The 17242-nt window shown below is 34.4% G+C and overlaps 3 protein-coding genes, 1 long non-coding RNA gene and 2 pseudogenes across 6 annotated transcripts in view; 4 read left to right on the top strand and 2 right to left on the bottom strand.

The window, feature by feature from the left end:
- Positions 1 to 1403, top strand: LOC110424955 (uncharacterized). Of its 2 annotated transcripts, none has more exons than XR_002445968.2 (4): positions 1 to 71; positions 548 to 649; positions 748 to 924; positions 1033 to 1403. It is a non-coding gene; the product is annotated as an uncharacterized LOC110424955 (long non-coding RNA). The 2 variants fall into 2 exon arrangements; XR_002445969.2 differs by having other exon boundaries at positions 1 to 80.
- Positions 1404 to 1511: 108 nt separating this feature from the next.
- LOC110424953 (putative sugar phosphate/phosphate translocator At3g11320) lies at positions 1512 to 4875 on the bottom strand. Its single transcript, XM_021439680.2, has 4 exons — positions 4053 to 4875; positions 2768 to 2871; positions 2421 to 2649; positions 1512 to 2069 (listed from the first exon to the last, which is right to left on the bottom strand). The coding sequence occupies exons 1-4, from the start codon at positions 4491 to 4493 to the stop codon at positions 1923 to 1925; spliced, it is 921 nt and encodes a 306-aa protein (XP_021295355.1). The 5' UTR covers positions 4494 to 4875; the 3' UTR covers positions 1512 to 1922.
- Positions 4876 to 8544: 3669 nt separating this feature from the next.
- On the bottom strand, positions 8545 to 10211 carry LOC110424954 (large ribosomal subunit protein eL33w). The gene is made up of 4 exons (XM_021439681.2): positions 10176 to 10211; positions 9432 to 9660; positions 9311 to 9353; positions 8545 to 8786 (listed from the first exon to the last, which is right to left on the bottom strand). Exons 2-3 carry the CDS (start codon positions 9567 to 9569, stop codon positions 9312 to 9314), a joined length of 180 nt encoding a protein of 59 aa, XP_021295356.2. The 5' UTR covers positions 9570 to 9660; positions 10176 to 10211; the 3' UTR covers positions 8545 to 8786; position 9311.
- A 1211-nt stretch (positions 10212 to 11422) lies between these two features.
- On the top strand, positions 11423 to 11984 carry LOC149526610 (putative disease resistance protein At1g50180; annotated as a pseudogene).
- A 138-nt stretch (positions 11985 to 12122) lies between these two features.
- Positions 12123 to 14673, top strand: LOC149526609 (putative disease resistance RPP8-like protein 2; annotated as a pseudogene). Its single transcript, XR_016351787.1, has 2 exons — positions 12123 to 14258; positions 14407 to 14673. The product of XR_016351787.1 is annotated as a putative disease resistance RPP8-like protein 2 (transcript).
- A 1143-nt stretch (positions 14674 to 15816) lies between these two features.
- LOC110425456 (putative disease resistance protein At1g50180) overlaps positions 15817 to 17242 on the top strand; it is a 2909-nt gene continuing 1483 nt past the window's right edge. Inside the window, exon 1 of the mRNA XM_089785099.1 lies at positions 15817 to 17239. Within this exon, the coding sequence (XP_089641225.1) occupies positions 16039 to 17239 (1201 nt within the window). The 5' untranslated portion in view covers positions 15817 to 16038. The remainder of the gene's footprint in view (positions 17240 to 17242) is intronic.

Below are 17242 nucleotides of genomic sequence, written 5' to 3'. Positions count from 1 at the left end.
CTGCAGATTCTCAAACGGGTCCAAACAGTTATTAGGTTAACATGGATACGGAACACACCATATATTGATAGGTAAATTAGGTAACTATGCTCTACCTTTGCTTTTGATTTATAGTTAGGTGCTTTTGTAGTTGGAACAGAACTTTAATTTGTTCCATTGTTTTAAATGGCATGTTAACACTGAATTTGTCTCACAAAGCAGTGCTCGATGATTGCTGAAATGATAAAAATTGAAATGGAATGTGGAAACTTAATTCTGCCTCATTTTAAGATATCAACCTCATTGCTTTCTTTGAAATTCGTTCTAGACATACCTTCAGCTTCTCTAAACTTCTTGGGGGGAATTTATAACAAAACCAGTTATAATCCTTTTCCTGCCAGTTACTGTTTGTTGCAAACTCTGGTTTGAAGATTCTATAAATTTGCCACTTGCTGTCTCTTAATTGTGTATGATAACTTAAAAGAATTTATTTTTCAATTGAATTGATTTTACTTCCTGGATTCTGTTCTCTATGGTATTCAATCTTGTTTGCATCCCTAATGTTCAGATTGGTAGATGAACTTACTGTATTATTCAAAGAGGCAGCACTGAGAACGGCACGTGAAGAAATTAGAACAGATATTCTTGATATATTGATCATGCTTCAGCAGTAAGTCGTCGTATACTATTTCGTTCAATTTCTGTCAAGAATTTTCTAAAACAATCTCTAGTCCCGTTTCCCTAATTCTCTTTTTCCTGTAATCTTAGATGCAAAGGTCAACAGTTTGAAGCAGCCTGGGACAAGCACAAAGATGATCCAGACTTGACCACCCTTGCCCGTAATCTATCAAGCGAACCAACGTTGAAAGAAGAGTGCGATACCAGCTGTGTGGCTCTCCTGGGGTTTCAGAACCATTGAGAATTCAATGAGATATATTTTCCCATGTATGTTTTAACTTTCATTTTTTTTTATTGGAACAAAGTTTGTGTAGTTTGAGAGTAAGCTCATGAGCTTTAGCTGCTCCTCCTTCCTGCAATTCTTGTACTACACAGGGTTCTACTTGGCTCCCAAGATTGAAGAGGAGGGTACTGGACCTAAAGCGGAGGCCAAGCAGAAAGTAGAGAGAAAACCTAAGATGAAGATCAAACCTGGGAGGAGATTGAATCGAAGAGGCCGGTGAAATGAAGTTGGAAACGATTGGCATGGATGATGAAAATGAGGCAAAGGTGGAGACAAAGCCTAAGCCTGAGATAAAGCCTAAAGAGGAGACAGAACTGATGAAACTATGCCTCAAGTAGAAGCCAGGGCAGAGGTTGAAGTTATAGACATTGAGGACGTGCAGATGTTAGGAACTTAGTGATGATATGTACGGAACAATGGTTTTCCAATAGTTTGTGAATACAAAGGATGATTTGAAAATTGTCATCATGGCCATCATGAATATTGCTAGTGGCTTCATGGCATTGATCACATCATCAGACATCCATAATTAACATACAAGAAAACTGTATTAAAGCATTAAACATCAAAATGGTAAAACTTATGAGTTTTTTTTCTTCCATTAATTAATCAATATTAGAAATGTTAATAACAGATCGATTGTGTAAAAGACCAATTCTACAACCCTTTCCTGAAAGAATAAAAAACATAAAATGATATTCCTCTACAACCCCAAGCTGGGAATGATAGAGACCAATCAGTCACTTATTGGAAGTTCTCTAATTTTTTACTAAATCCTGCAGCTGTTGCCGATACAAAAGAAAACCAGTTTCCCAGGCTTCCAGGGAAAACAAAAAATAGAATCTAGGGCGCAAAATCCATGGCATTATATCCTACCACATGCCCCAAACTTGCCTCTTTGAACATTGTCGCTGTGCTCACAATGATCGAACCAAAATATATGAAGATCACTGGCATATAAAGGTGTTCCAAGGATGATGTCTCATTTGCTTCGTTTCTTGGCTTCACTGTAGAGTATAACCCCAAAGACTGTTAGTGAATAACCAAGCATTCCAGTAACAGAGACTGGATTTCTAAAAATTAAAATTGAAACCACCACAGCTACAGCTCCTTTTGCGTTTCCTAGAACCTGCAAGAGCAAAGATCTCAGTGTCTTTAAAAAAAAAAGGCATAAATTAAAGTCAAACACTTATGGAAACCAAGCTGGTTTCTCTAAACAACTAAAATTGGTTAAACTCATACTAATAGGAGTTCAAAGCAGTCAAACCTTCAGCATCACTTTCTTGTTTGATCTTTTCTAATAAGTCTACTTATGTGTTACTTTAATTTCATACCACATAAAAGATTTAAACAACCCATCCTCTTCACCTTCTATCTTCCTTAAAAAAGAAACAAAATAACTGTAGCAAATTCCTAAAAGCCAGGGAATATGGGGAAAAATGTCAAGAAAAGCCTGCAACAAGTATCAGGTATTTCATACCTGCAAAGTCAGGGCGCTGGTGTGTTTCGTGACCAAAAAGTTGGTCAAATTCACGAAATATGCTAGTGCTGAATTGAATAGTAGATACCAAATGATCTTGATGTCATCTCTGGCAAGGGCAAGGGTGATACCAACCACATTTTCTTCCATAATGAGTGTTGCAGGAAGTAGAAATACAACAGCTATTGGAGCCATGTAGAGAAGGAGGTTCATGGAATTCAGCTTCTCTCTGAAATACATTTACAAGAATTTTTCAGTACCCATTTCTAGTCTCTGAACTAAAGTAAATATATAAAAATTAAGCCATCAACCATAAAGCAGAAGCATAAGGCATAAAAGTTCCTCACCCTTCAGAAGAAAGCAAAATGCCTTGTAAAACTGACTTGAGAGCTCTAGCAGCTGTAGCTGCAACACACATGATAAATCCAAATAGATGGAAACTTGGTTCACCCTATGGACATGTAAGAAAAATGAGGTAGATTAGTTAAATGAAATAATGTAATAAGAATAGTGCAGAACACAAATTTAAAATTTATAAAGTTAAAAGAATAAAATTAGAAGATTTTCAAATCAAAAAGAAGGGCAACAATCCAGACCATATACTTCTAAATGCCACAACCAAAATGTACAAAATAAGAAATGCAGGGGGAAGGAGAGAAAGGAAAAGGAGGAGAAGATGCAGTTCTAAGAGAAGCAGTGATGACTGATGAATCATAACAATAACAAGGTTTTCATTCTATTTGAATCCCACGAAGGAAATCCACCAAATGTAATCATTGATATTGGCAAACCTCCGAAAATCAGGCTAAAATTTGGTGTTCCCATAAGTTCCAAATGACACGATATCTAAGTTTTCAAACCTTGCAGTTCTTTTCTTTCCATTCGTTGTTTCAGCAAACTGAGTAGAGCTTAAAGGAAATACTTACAAATCATAATTCTAGCTTCAAGGTATTGTAATCCTTTCAACTACTAATCATTCTTTTGGCTACATTATGCTCATGAAATCAAAATGACTCTTAAGAATCCACTTCTTTACAACTAGACGACAATTTGAACCTCTCATCTCACAAAAAAAATAATCATATTAGCCTCAATAATATGGGGGAAACACCATCAGATTCCCACATAATTCCCTCTCAATTATCACTTATAATCATCAAATTCAACAAAATTCAACAAAATAAGCAAATCCATTCCCACATTCCATGCAAATCCTCCATAAATTATAAAAAAAAAGCTAATATTTACATTAACCAATAAAAATATAAAGCTTTACAAATCAGCAAATGAACACATATTTGAACAAAATAAGCAAACTCATGTAAACATTTCGATCAAATCCTCAACAAATCCGCCTAAAAGAAACCTACCATTTCCATTAACCAATTAAAAAATAGATAACCAACAGAATTTGCAGTCACATTAATACAAATTTCAACAAAATAAAGCAAACCCTATTTCCACATTCCTATTAAATCCTCAATAAAACAAAGCTATAATGTTCATTAACCCCTCTATCATGACTTAAAAATGATATCAAACCAACAGAACAAAGCCAACCAATTTCCAGAAAGATAAGCTAACCGTTTCATTAACCAATAAAAAATAAACAAAAATTATCCAAATACATACCCCACTGGCAATGATAACCCCAGTAACAACAGGAACCAGGGTAAGATAAGTAAGCCAAGCCTCCCTCTTGAATGTCATCAAGTAAGCGAAAACTGCCGTAAAAAAAGGCGTCGTAGCCCCAATAGCCTGGTTAAAACTAACCGGCAGGAACCTCAAAGAGATATTTCCAAACACCACCGACACACAAAAGACCAAACTCAAAGCCGAGATCTTGAAAAACTGAACCCTAGATCGAATGGTCTGCATGGGAACCATCTTCATCCATGCAATTGCGATGTAGCTTAACAAGGAACAAGCTGTCATGTGACACATGGTTAAAAAGATTGGGTATTTGAAACCGTAATTGCTTAGTAAATATTTGTTTAACAACAAGACACCAATGTTGGACGAGTACCAGGCCGTTACCAGCCCGATCGTGAACAATTTCGATTGGTTCTTCATGGTCCTTCTGGGGGTTTTGAAGATCTGGGTATCTTTATTCTGCGGTTAAAAACAGTGGGTGTTGACGAAAGGAAGGAAATTGGGATTATATGAAGGTGGATCTGGTTTGAGCTTGGAAAATTATGGGTTTTTTTTGTTGAGAAAAAGGATTCTTTTCAGATGATTCGATGGAATTAGCTTCCATGGATCTGATACAAGTTTCTCATTACAAAATAAACGAACCCAAAACAGAACAACAAATAGAATTTCAATTTTCCTTCTTTTTTAAAAAAAAAACCTTTCGGGTTTTGAGGAAGACCAAAGGAAAAGAATGTGCCTGCCTCTCTGCAAATTTCTCTCAGAGAAGAAGAAAGAAGAGGGACAACGGATTTTAAAGCAGAGGAGGTAAACGCGTCTGTGTTTTTGTTTTTTTTATGTTATTTTATTTAATTTTATTAATTATCGAATGGGTTATTTTATTTTTGTAATTATTTTATTTTAAGTATTTTGTTTTTGTTTTTTAATTATTTGGAGGGTTGCTTGAAAGGTCAAATGTTAATGGTGGGAAATGTATGGTATAAGAAAAGGAGACTTTGACTTGTAAAACGTTTAAGAAAATTTTTGTACTAATTAATGTAATGATTTAGGGTAAGAGGTATGAACTTTCCTTTCATATCTTGAGTTAATAATCAAAATTTAGTGTATATAAATCTTCTTTCGTTTCATAAATTTTATGTTTACTTTTAAGATTCGATAAATTTAAAATCATTTAAATAAAAATATCTTACCTCTACTATTTCATTTATTTATAAGGTTCGTGTAGATATATGTCAAATTTTTTACGGTGCACAAAATCTATTGATATTATTTTCCTTTTTTCTAAGATCAAAATTTTAATTTCAATTTAGAAAAATAAGTAAAGTAAGAATTTTTTTTTAAAAAAAATAAAGATTATTCTTTTTGCTAGAAAGTAACAATTGCCAAATTTAATAGTATTTTATTTCTTTCAAATTTAAACATATATATACATGTATAGTATATGATATATTTAAGTTAAGCTACATGTGTAGCTTAATTACTAAAAATAGTTTTTTTAAAAAAAACAATTACAAAAAATAGTTAATTAATTAAGTTAAGATATTACATAGTTTATATATTATTCGTGTGTAATTACGATGTACTATTTAAAAAAATACTTCCTTTTTTTTTTGTTTATATGAGAGATAATATCGAGTGAGATAATTTGCATATAAGGGATCGAAATTCAAAACCTGAAATAATAAAATCGAAATTTGTCTTCCTAAATGTGTTTGCAAGTCAAATTGAGTAAAAAACCGAGTGCATGATATATGTGTCAATATCACACCTTTGGCCAATTCCATAACTTGGACCATAGTCTATGGAAAAATAGCCTAACACATTTAGAAGAGTATACCAAGTAAACAAAGGTTTGGTGCAAAGGTCGGTCCAAATGCAGCCTTTAATTTATTTATTTTTTAATTAAATTCTTAAGATTATGTGAATGTGACCCCATGTGATGTGAATCCCCATTTGCTATAATATTGGATCATGCAATGAACATACCCTTTTTGGTCTGACCAAATCAACACTTAGCCTATGACCCTAAGATTTCTTTAGTTTTGGATTTTTTTCCCAAATATAATCATTAAATGATATAACTAGATAAAATTAATTGCAAAATTGGATTTCCATGCAATCTTTTGTTTAATTAAGGCAACAACAAAGAGGGTGAAGCCGGCTTAATTATGGAGACCAAGTCGGATTATCAACAATTCTCCACATACATGCATGTAATTTACTTGAAAAATCTTTAAAAGGCCAAAGCCAACCTATTGGATATTAAAATAATTGCTTACATGTAATTGGAATTTGTCACTCTAGTTTCCAAGTTTTTTATTTTCGTTCTTTCTTTTCAGTTTGAGTTTTATAAAAAAAAATACGTAATTTTATTTTTCGTTTTGATAAATTTTTTTTTACATATGCGTGTCATTATGGCAATATTCGTTACAGTTGGTAAGAAATTTTGTTTTGAGTAGAATTTTAGATTAGAAAATTTCTCGAAAAATTTTACGGTTTCATCGAATTTATCAAATTACGAATTTCATATTTCATATTAATTTTTACTTTATAAATATTCTTATATTAAGAATTTAGGAATACAATCTAAAAATATACCTCTATCAAAACTCAAACCCAATAATAAAATGAGCTAGAAGCTCCAATCTCAATCAAGAATTTGTAACATGTAAAGTCTTTGTCTTGCTTTTCTTTTTAGTTCAATTAAATGCTATAATAATTAAAGCTTGTGCACTTTGCAGTTACATTTATTAAATTAATATTTAAAACTACTTTAAAAACAAAAAGCGTTAAAAATAAAAGATATTTCTTATCCGATGTTATATCAAAATAGACATAAAAAATCAGATTTTCAAACTCGAAATCCGATTTAATCTCTATTTTTCTATTAATTAGTTGGTTTTTTCTTTTAATATAACATTGGTTGGGACTAGGGATTATGAAATTCAATTTGACCTACAAATTTTGTCCTTAACCTTTCAATTATGCTAGTGAGTATACCTAAGGGTATATATATTTAAGAGATTATTAGGTTTTGAAAGAATATCTTTACCTACTAAATTAAAAAGATATCGTTTTTATTATCAACTAGTATCATATTAAACGAATAATAATAATCATAATTTAATCATCCGATTATTATTTTTCTGATGAGATCAAATAAAAAATTTGTTGAATATACTTCAATTTATATTATTATTCATGGAATATTTAGTAGTTTCCACGTGCATAAAATGTACTAATATATAAATAGAGTTAGCAGACAAAGAAGGTGTATGATAAGGCGTAATGCAACTCTCGTTGCCAGCCTAATCTTCTACCAAATTTCTTTTGTCTAATTGGAATTTGCCCTACCCCCTCTCTAGTCCTTTTGTCACCTACACCTTTGCATGTATATATTTGTTAAGATTTGTATTACACAATAAAAACATATATGATTTTCGTGTTTAGATCCTTTCTCGACTTATCTTACGAGAGTTTAACTTTGTTCCGTTACTTTTTATTATCATTCTAATTCAATCAATCTTTATTTTCGATATTTGAATAAGTATATTATTTTACTATAAAAGATTTTATGACATTTAATTTTATATAATTTTCGTGTTTATATCTTCTCTAAGCTTGTTTTACTAGAATTGAAATATTTATTTTCAATATTGGAATAACCAGCTCATTTCATTGTTAAAAATTTTACAGATATTTAATGTTATTCGGTTTTCGTGTTTAAATATTCTCATGATCTATTTTAGTTGAATTTCTAACCCTTTATATTTATATTTGAATAACTATATCATTTCAAGCGAAAAATTTTATATCAAACTTTGATAAATAAATACTAATAGGTTTTTTTCTCCTTTTTTTCCTTGCAGCGAATGGAACGTGAGGGAGAGAACATGCTTTAGACACCATATCATCTGCCATGACAATTTTCAGGTAGTGGCAAAGAGCATGCTTTGATCCAAAGCTCCCATCTTTAGCTACCATGGGAGAGTAGCTTGTGAATGTCAATCAAAATTTGCACTGCTGGACTCCTCAAATTCTGTGCTACCACTTTTCTTTAAGCCTGTTAGCATACGTTTTCCTAGCTCCTCTTTCCTGCATTTCTTTACCTGTACCTTCCTTTGATTCATGGTTGCAGGGCGTCATGCATACTTGATCTCCCAACTGTTTCCATGAAAACATGATTTCCTCAAGAACCATGAAAAACAACAGTACTTCAATCACATGCTTTCTGCAGCCTGATTACAAGGTCACTTTCATCAGCTTGTTTAGAGATCAACCCACCATTTTTAACTGAGTATAAATCAAGCTTCCGGATTTAATCACAAATAGAACTCCTACAATGATACCAATACCATCAATGTCCTCATTCGATTATCCTACTTGGGACCGGGAAGAAATGATTATCATGCATGCTTTTGGAAGAAATGAATGAAGTTGTTAAGGCCAAAATAGATTATGATACATGCTCCAGTAGATCAAAGTTGCTTTTCAGTTCCATAAATGATTGATTACCCAAAACGTCAAAGGTAAGGAAGAAATAGGTGGAAAATCCTTGATAGAAATATGTAAAGAAACGCAGAGTCTCATCCACCATCCTAAACAAACAAAATGACTGCTCCAAAACACACAACAATTTAACTAAGTTTATAAGAACAAAGTGAAAATCCAGAGTCACTCGAGTCATCAATTGAACTCCATCTGGCATCTAGACAACTGCAGAGAAAGAGGAACAATACATATTTAGTAGAGGGTAAACAAGGTTAACAGATAAATTGCATGCACCAAAACAAAAGATAACAAATTGTGTTAACCACAGCAACAACGAAGATTGCAAAGACACAAGCAGAACGCAACAACAGCAAAACAATTAGTAGAGCTGAATTATGCCAAACAGGTAATGTAGCAGTTTCATAATGAATTATGCCATACAAATCGCTTCGAGTTCATGCAAAAAGAATGTATGAATCATTATAAATATTGCCAAAGTAAGATTTGCACAGATTGCTAGATATAGACACCAAAATTAAAACTGTCACAAAGACAAAAAAAAAAGCACCTAAGAATGAATAAAACCTAAAGATTAACTTGTCTGTAAAGCAGCAAATGTTAAAACAGAAAGTTACTTTCTAAAACTGAAAGAAGATTCATCGCATACAAACAGACACCTCAAAACAAGCTGCAAACTCAAGAACCTACAAAAGAACTAAGAAAATAATAAACTAGAAAGTCAATATTACCTCATATATTGCTGGGGTACATGAAGACTCTAACTTTATCTCCCTGCAAAGGAACCAAATGATACATGTAAGATAAAAAACAAAACATAAACCCATTAAAAAACAACAATAACACACTTACCATGGATTTAGGGGGAAGGTTAGACTTGAACTTAGCACGAATAACACCACTGTTACCATGAGGTCTAGTAACCTTTCCCCAAATGCAACGATAATGAGAGCCATTCTTCTTCACCTTAGCCTTGTAAATGTAGGCCATACGCTTGCCACAGTACCAAGCTACTTCCTCCTTGCTGTTAACTCCCTCAATCTGGATCAATGAAGTGTTTGTATACTGGTTCGACTTCGACCTAACCACCCACCACCAACAAATGATAAGCACCAACCAAAAAAAGAAAAACACTAACATCAATTTCCACTTCTGCACCTCACTTCAACATTTCACAAAACAAAAGATAACCCTAAGCCCTCATTTAAAGCAAGTACATTCTCTTCTATAACACAACCAACAACTTTCAATCACACCCTTTGTCTCCCAACACCTAATTTACGTTCACCAAAGGGAAGTCACTGGCCTGACCCTATAGCCAAAAAATTACCCAACTTCTCCCAATAAATGCAACTCAATTCTTGTTTCCTTTACTCTTTTTACAACAAATAAACAAAAATATAAAGATTTCAACTTTTTTTTCTTTTCTTCGATATTTCTCAGCAGCCACATAAATTAAAACAGCTAGCTTTCGTCAAACTTTTAGCAAAATATCCAATTTCCTTAAAAAAATCTCCCTAATTCCCAATAAAAATCTTTAAAATCAACAAAATAAAATAAAACGAAAGCCAATAAAAAGGTAACATTTTTAATTACCTCTTGTAACCCAAGATGGTTCCTCTTACATAGAGTCTGCAAATCGGAAACAACAAAACAATTAAAAATGAAAAGAGTAAGTTAAATCTAGCTTAAAATGGGAATTTGAAAAAAAAAAGGGGTTTTGAAAGTGGAAATGAAGAGATCAAAGGGGACCTGACTCGCTCTCTTGGCGTCCCTTCACCATTTTTTCCGATTTGGAAGCTGAAGCCTTTCGTTTCGGTCCTGATAAAGGCCACTGCAAGAGAGAGAACTTAAACCCTAATTAGGGTTAAGATTTGGGGAATTTATATATAGAGCGGCTGATGTTTATAGACGGTAAATTGATGTATAAGCGTTTAGGGTCAGGAAAGATAGGTATAGTGAAATTGGGTTGTGGATTTGGGCCTCTGTTGGGCCCCCATTTTCTTGAGTGGGCTTTTTTCTTATTTTCTTTTTACTTTTTTTAATATTAAGAATAAAAAGCCAAAAATGGGAAAAAATATAGTATTTTTAAAATTATATTAGGAAAAAACCAACCAAGGTATCTTTTCCTTTTAAATTTTGTCATTTCTTGTACTATGTGCCGATTTTTTTATCAAATTATTATTTTATTGATAAATAGTATTGTTTTGAATTCTAAGTTATGGTGTAGGAGTTTAAATTTAAAAAGAAATATTTAACTTTGAAATTGAATATAAATCTTAAGAAAAGTCATATGTAAACATATTAAAAAGTAGGATTAGCAGAACTTATGTAATTGATACGTGTCCATTGAACAATTATATTAATTTTATTAATATTTAATTATAATTAAAAAAACATATGACAATTCTTTATCGAGATTTTAGAAAATGTTTCCTCCATGAATAAAAATACTTATCATTTTAAATATAGTAAATAATTATCATCCATCATTTAATTTATATATCATACTTTAGTCAATATTTGTAGAAATGAATCCTCAAAAATTAATATACTAAATAATAAGTCCATATTCTTTTTGTTGAAAAACCATCAAGGACCAACAAGTTATTCAAAGGGAGGACTTCCTCATTGTTTTGACTTTATTGAGGCTTTGGGGTTTGTGCTTCGTTTGTGCTGCAATTCAAACAGATGGAAGAAATTGAGTTAATCAATGTTAAATGGGAGTCACAAATATTGACTAAAGTATATTTAATTAATTAGCAGAACCCATTAACTTGCCCAATTAACCTTTTCAGTCTTTCCACCCTGTAGCATTTCATTGTCTTGTTTTTGAAAGAAGAATGGCTGAGGCTATCGTCTCCCTTGCCATTGAAAGACTCGCAGATTTACACATTCATGAAGCCCTTTTCTTGAATGATGTCAAACAAGAAGTTGAGAACCTAAAGTCTGAACTATAGCGGATGAAGAGCTTCTTGAAAGATGTAGACCGTAAGCAGGAACAAGATGAACGTCTTTGCACTCGGGTGAGAGAAATCAGAGATCTTGCTTATGATGCTGAAGATGTTATAGACTCTTATATTCTTGAAGTTGCACATGGAGGAGGCTTCCATGAGATCATCAAGAGGTTTACAACACTTTCAACTCACAAAATTGGGAAGCAGGTCAAAAGCCTATTCAAAACAAGCTTGGGGACATCTCAAGACGAGACGTATCACCGGATTAATGGGAGTATCAGGAGAAGGAGGGGCTTTAATATCCACTGATGGGAGTATAGCGTCGGTTAAGAAGAACACGTAACCCACATGTTGAATGAAGATGAATGTTTCAGCACTGGAGCTTAGCACAAGGGATGTTATGGATCAATTAATGAGAGAAAGAGGACAGACCCATGTTGTTCCATAGTGGGCGTGGGAAGGCCTAGGTAAGCGCCACTCTTGCAAGAGGCTATATAATCAACAACATGTGAAAAGACATTTATGACTTGTTGTCGAAAGCGTCGGAGTTTTCATATCCAACAATGCTTACAAGACGGTTATTCCAATGGAGTCTTGATTAAAAGGTTCTTTCTCCTTCTCGAAAAGAAAGAAAGCTAATCGATAAACTCAAAGAGGATGAATTGGTTGAAAAGCTTTATGATGTTTTAAAAGAAAAACGATATTTGGTGGTTCTCGATGATATATGGAGTTATAAAGATTGGGATAGTCTTAAACCTGCTTTTCCGAAAGGAAAAGAAGGAAGCAAGCTGTTATTAACGACACGCAAGAAGAAAGTTGCTCTGCTTGTTGACCCATGCAGCTCCCCAGTAGAGCTCCCACTTCTTACAGATGACGAGAGTTGGAAACTTTTCAAAAGCAAAGCATTCTCAGAAAATAAGATGGAGGCCCATGCTTGTTCAAAAGAATTTGAGATGTTAGGAAAGGAGATGTTGAAGAAATGTGGAGGTTTACCTCTAGCAATTGTTGTATTGGGAGGCTTACTTGCAACAAAGAAGTCATGGAATGAGTGGGAGATGGTGCAGAAAAACATCAATGCATACTTGAACAAGGACCAGCGACAAGAGTATGGCGGAGTTCCTGAGATTTTGGCTTTAAGCTACAATGAGTTGCCCTTTCATTTAAAACCATGCTTTTTATATCTTGATCATTATCTAGAAGATTTAGAGATTTCAAAAAAAGAATTAGTTAGACTATGGATTGCTGAAGGTTTTATTTCTCCATCATTGGAAGGAGGAGAAATGTTGATGGAGGATGTAGCTGAACAATACCTAGAAGAGCTAACAAATAGATGTTTGGTTCAAGTTGGCAGAAGGAATCATACAAAGGCAAGTGTGAAGACATGTTGTATTCATGATCTCTTAAGAGATTTGTGTGTGTCAAAAGCTCGAGAGGAGAATTTCTTTGGGATTATTCAGCCACCGATGAATGGAAACGAGAATCGTTCTCTCGATCTAACTGTTGCTGCTGTATCCAAGATGCGTAGAATTGTTGTTCATCCTAGCAAAAGGTATGTTTCCTTGAAGGGAAAATGTCCCAACTTATGTTCTCTTTTACTCTTTCAAGATGAGCAATTGATAAGACTACACATATCAAAATGCAATAGTTTTAAATTCCTAAGGATCCTGAAACTCTTGAGAGAGGTTGGTTCATGGATTATACCAAGTGAAATTGGTTCTCTCTTTCATTTAAGGTACTTCAGTTTAAAATGCAGGAAGTTGGTCTTGCCACGTTCTATTGGCAAATTGAAAAATTTACACACTTTATCAATCCAAGTGGAATTTTTAGTGAAAATTCCTAATGTCTTGTCTAAGTTGGGACGCCTGAGGCATTTTCTACTAAACTACTACCATGGATTCAAAAAGTATGGATCCCGCGAGTGGCATAAAATAAAAGGGTTTTGCCAAGCAAACACTTTAGAAAATATTGAAACTATGAAGTACATAAGGGTTGAGAGTTTGACTAAAAACAATGCACTGCTCAAGCTGACAAATATTCGGAGTTTAGGGATACAGTTTATGAGATCAAAAGATGTCGAGACTATCCTAAGATCCCCTAGTTTTGGATTAGACCGCCTTCGATCATTGCACATGAGGTTAGGGGAACCAATTCCATTTCCAACATTGGAGCAACTTCCTCAATGTCACCACCTCTACAAACTATTCTTACATGGGAGAATACAGGAAGACCCACATTCGAGCCATCACGTTTTGAAATTTCTTCCGACAAACATCAGCAAGTTGACTTTGTGGGAGTCGCACATTAATCAAGACCCAATGCCTGTGCTAGAAAAGCTACCTCATTTGAGGATTCTCTGCTTAGGGTCTTCATCATATAGGGGGACTAAAATGTCATGCTCTGCTAATGGGTTTCCTCAACTTGATTCTCTTCACATATATTCATTAGATTTAAAAGAGTGGCAAATGGAAGAAGGGGCAATGCCATGTCTTCGTAGCTTACATTTGACTTGTGTTCCTCGCATGAAGATGTTTCCAGAGGGGTTGAGGTATATCACTACTCTTCAGGAATTGAAATTAAAAGGGATGAGGAAAGCACTGGTAAAAAGGATTCAAGTTATAGAGGGAAGGGAAGGAGAGGATTTTTATAAAGTGCGCCATGTACTCTCCATCCGAATCATTGATACGTGGATTCGCTGAACTGATGAACTTGTAATTTTGTTGTGGTGAGTTTGTTATTTCTACCATAAATCTCTTCTCTTTTCATTTGAGTCTATACTTTCCATAACAAATTATGTCAATTTATTCTCTGTTTTTGTTATATTATTATCTTAAAACAATAAACATGAACATGGTTATGGATTGACTTGGCAGGTCTGAAGAAACGATGGCTGAATTTTATGAGCAATCAGCACTCAAATGGCTATCTTTCCATGTGATTTGGACATTAATTTGTTGCAAGACAACGCCACTGTAATTGTCTTACTGTTATCTTTATGATGTTGTTTTCATTTATTTTGGCATTACTAATAATTTGTATCAATCTGTATTCCATGTTTGTTATTTGAAATTTGCAGTTCTTGTTCTTGTGTTGTATGGTTTGTTCTCTTTGTTCATCTTTTTGGTATAATACTATGAATCTCATTGGTTCTATCGGCTATGTGAACAATGGCTTGCCATTCTTTTAATTCTGCAAAATTTCAAAGCTCTATCCTTGTTCATTCCTCTTCAAGACAAGTCTGCAGATAGCCTGATGGTGGAAAGTAGTAATTCAAGCATTGCAATTTCCGGGATTTTAAACCCAAGTTCCAACAATGTTGTTATAAATTTACTGTCATGTCTCCTTATGCACATAAGCATGTCGATTTTAGGAACAATGATTCATTACTGGTCTCCCTGTTTTTTTTTTTCCTCTGTTCTGCAACTCTATGATGTGCTTGACATTGAGTTTGGCCGCTAAAACCTGGAGTTTGGAAGCCAGCGCAATGCCAAATGTTAATGTTTTTGACATTGAATTGACTGTCAAAAGTTACGGTTTGAGAATCAAAGGCAAATGCTAAACAAGACTTTGATGTCTTGTTTGATCGACTAGGTCGTCCTTGTAGAACTGCTTCCTTTGCATCTGACTATGGGTGATGTCGTGAGATCAATGAAGACCATCAATTCATCTCTACTCTTCATTCTTAGGATGGCAACTTCTCTTTGGTATTCACGACAAACTGTTGTTGCTGAAGGCTGTCTCAGTTTTCAAGATGGTTGGATTAATGGAGTTAAAAGAGTAACGTAACTTCCATGATAGTTGCAGTATTTGTTAATTCTGGCAACACGACTAAGACATCAAGCTTTCAAAAGACAACTGCAAATGATTTTGTTTTTGTCATTCCAACCCTAGTATGATATGCTTGATGCTTAAACAAAGTAAATCAATCAGATGATGAAAGATAATTACCTATACAGTAAAAATGATGTTTTTGTTTTTATCATGATGAAAGATAAGATAAGAGTGGTACAGTAAAAATGCTCAAGCAATTTTCCTTGCTATTGCATGCCAGGCTCGGATTATATCAGTTCATCAAAACACCAACAACAAGTAATTGACGATTGAATCTTATTCAAACAGAGTTTGATAATTACCTATGCTTCTTCCTTCCTGTATGGGATCGAATTCTATTGAATTTGTGGGACAAAATTAGTGGAGAATAAAGTAAAGAATAAGAAATACTTTGCCCTTTTGCTTATCCAGTTACTGGAAAACAAAGTAAAGGAAAGAGAATCTTTGCCCTTTTGCTTTTCCTTGTCCAATGTGAAGAAAAGAATATCAACTTAGCAAGTATAGGTACCCAGCTGAAGCTAATACATGTAGAAATTCAGAAAATTGTGTAGAAATTGTTGATACGGCCTGATTTCTTTTTCTCCTGCAAAACCCTTCGACTTGTGCAATTAACCATTTTGTTCTTTCAAATTCAGCCATACTGCATTTCCATCTGTCTTGCCTTCGAAAGAAAAATGGCAGAGTCAATCGTCTCGCTTGCCATTGAAAGAATTGCAGATTTACTCATTCATGAAGCCCTTTTCTTGAATGATGTGAAAGAAGAAGTTGAGAGCCTAAAGGATGAACTGGAGCGGATGAAGAGCTTCTTGAAAGATGTGGACCGTAAGCAGGAACAAGATGAACGCCTCCGAACTCGGGTGAGGGAAATCCGAGATCTTGCTTATGATGCTGAAGATGTTATAGACTCTTATATTCTTAAAGTTGCACATCGAGGAGGCTTCTGTGGGATCATCAAGAGATTTACAACCCTTTCCAGTACTCACAAAATCGGGAGGGAGGTCAATGCTATTCGAACCAAGCTTGGGGACATCTCGAAAACTCTTCCGGTTTATGGGATATCAGGAGAAGGAGAGGGCTCTAATTCTGCTGCTGAGATGCAACGCCGGTTAAGAAGATCATACCCACATGTTGAAGAAGATGGTGTTGTCAGCTTGGAGGTTAACACGAGGGATGTTATGGATCAATTAATGAAGAAAGAGGACAGCCTCCATGTTGTTTCCATTGTGGGCATGGGGGGCATAGGTAAGACCACTCTAGCGAAGAAAGTATATAACCACAATGATGTGAAGAAATATTTTGATTGTTGTGCTTGGGCTTTCATATCCCAACAATGCAAGCCGAGAGAGGTTCTCCATGGAGTCTTGATAAAGGTTCTGTCTCCTTCAATAAAAGACAGAGAGTTAATCGATAAACTCAAAGAAGATGAATTGGTTGAAAAGCTTTATGATGTCTTGAAAGAAAAACGATATTTGGTAGTTTTTGATGATATATGGAGATGCGAGGATTGGGATAGCCTTAAACCTGCTTTTCCCAAAGGAAATGAGGGAAGCAAGCTCTTATTCACAACACGCAACAAGGAAGTTGCTATGATTGCTGATCCTCGTAGCTCGCCAATAGAGGTCCCACTTCTTACAGGCGATGAAAGTTGGAAGCTTTTCAAAAGGAAAGCATTCCCGGCAAATAAGATGGAGTCTCATGCTTGTTCAAACGAATTTGAGATGTTAGGAAAGGAAATGTTGAAGAAATGTGGAGGTTTACCTCTTGCAATTGTTGTATTGGGAGGATTGCTTGCAACAAAGAAATCTTGGAATGAGTGGGAGATGGTGCGGAAAAACATCAATGCTCACTTGAACAAGGTCCAACAACAAGAGTATGGTG

This window comes from Theobroma umbraticum, unplaced genomic scaffold (assembly GCF_002168275.2).
Source record: "Theobroma umbraticum cultivar Fairchild unplaced genomic scaffold, ASM216827v3 scaffold_81.0, whole genome shotgun sequence".
NCBI lineage: Eukaryota > Viridiplantae > Streptophyta > Magnoliopsida > Malvales > Malvaceae > Theobroma > Theobroma umbraticum.
Note: the sequence above shows the minus strand (reverse complement) of the source record. Positions and strands in the feature narration are given on the sequence as shown.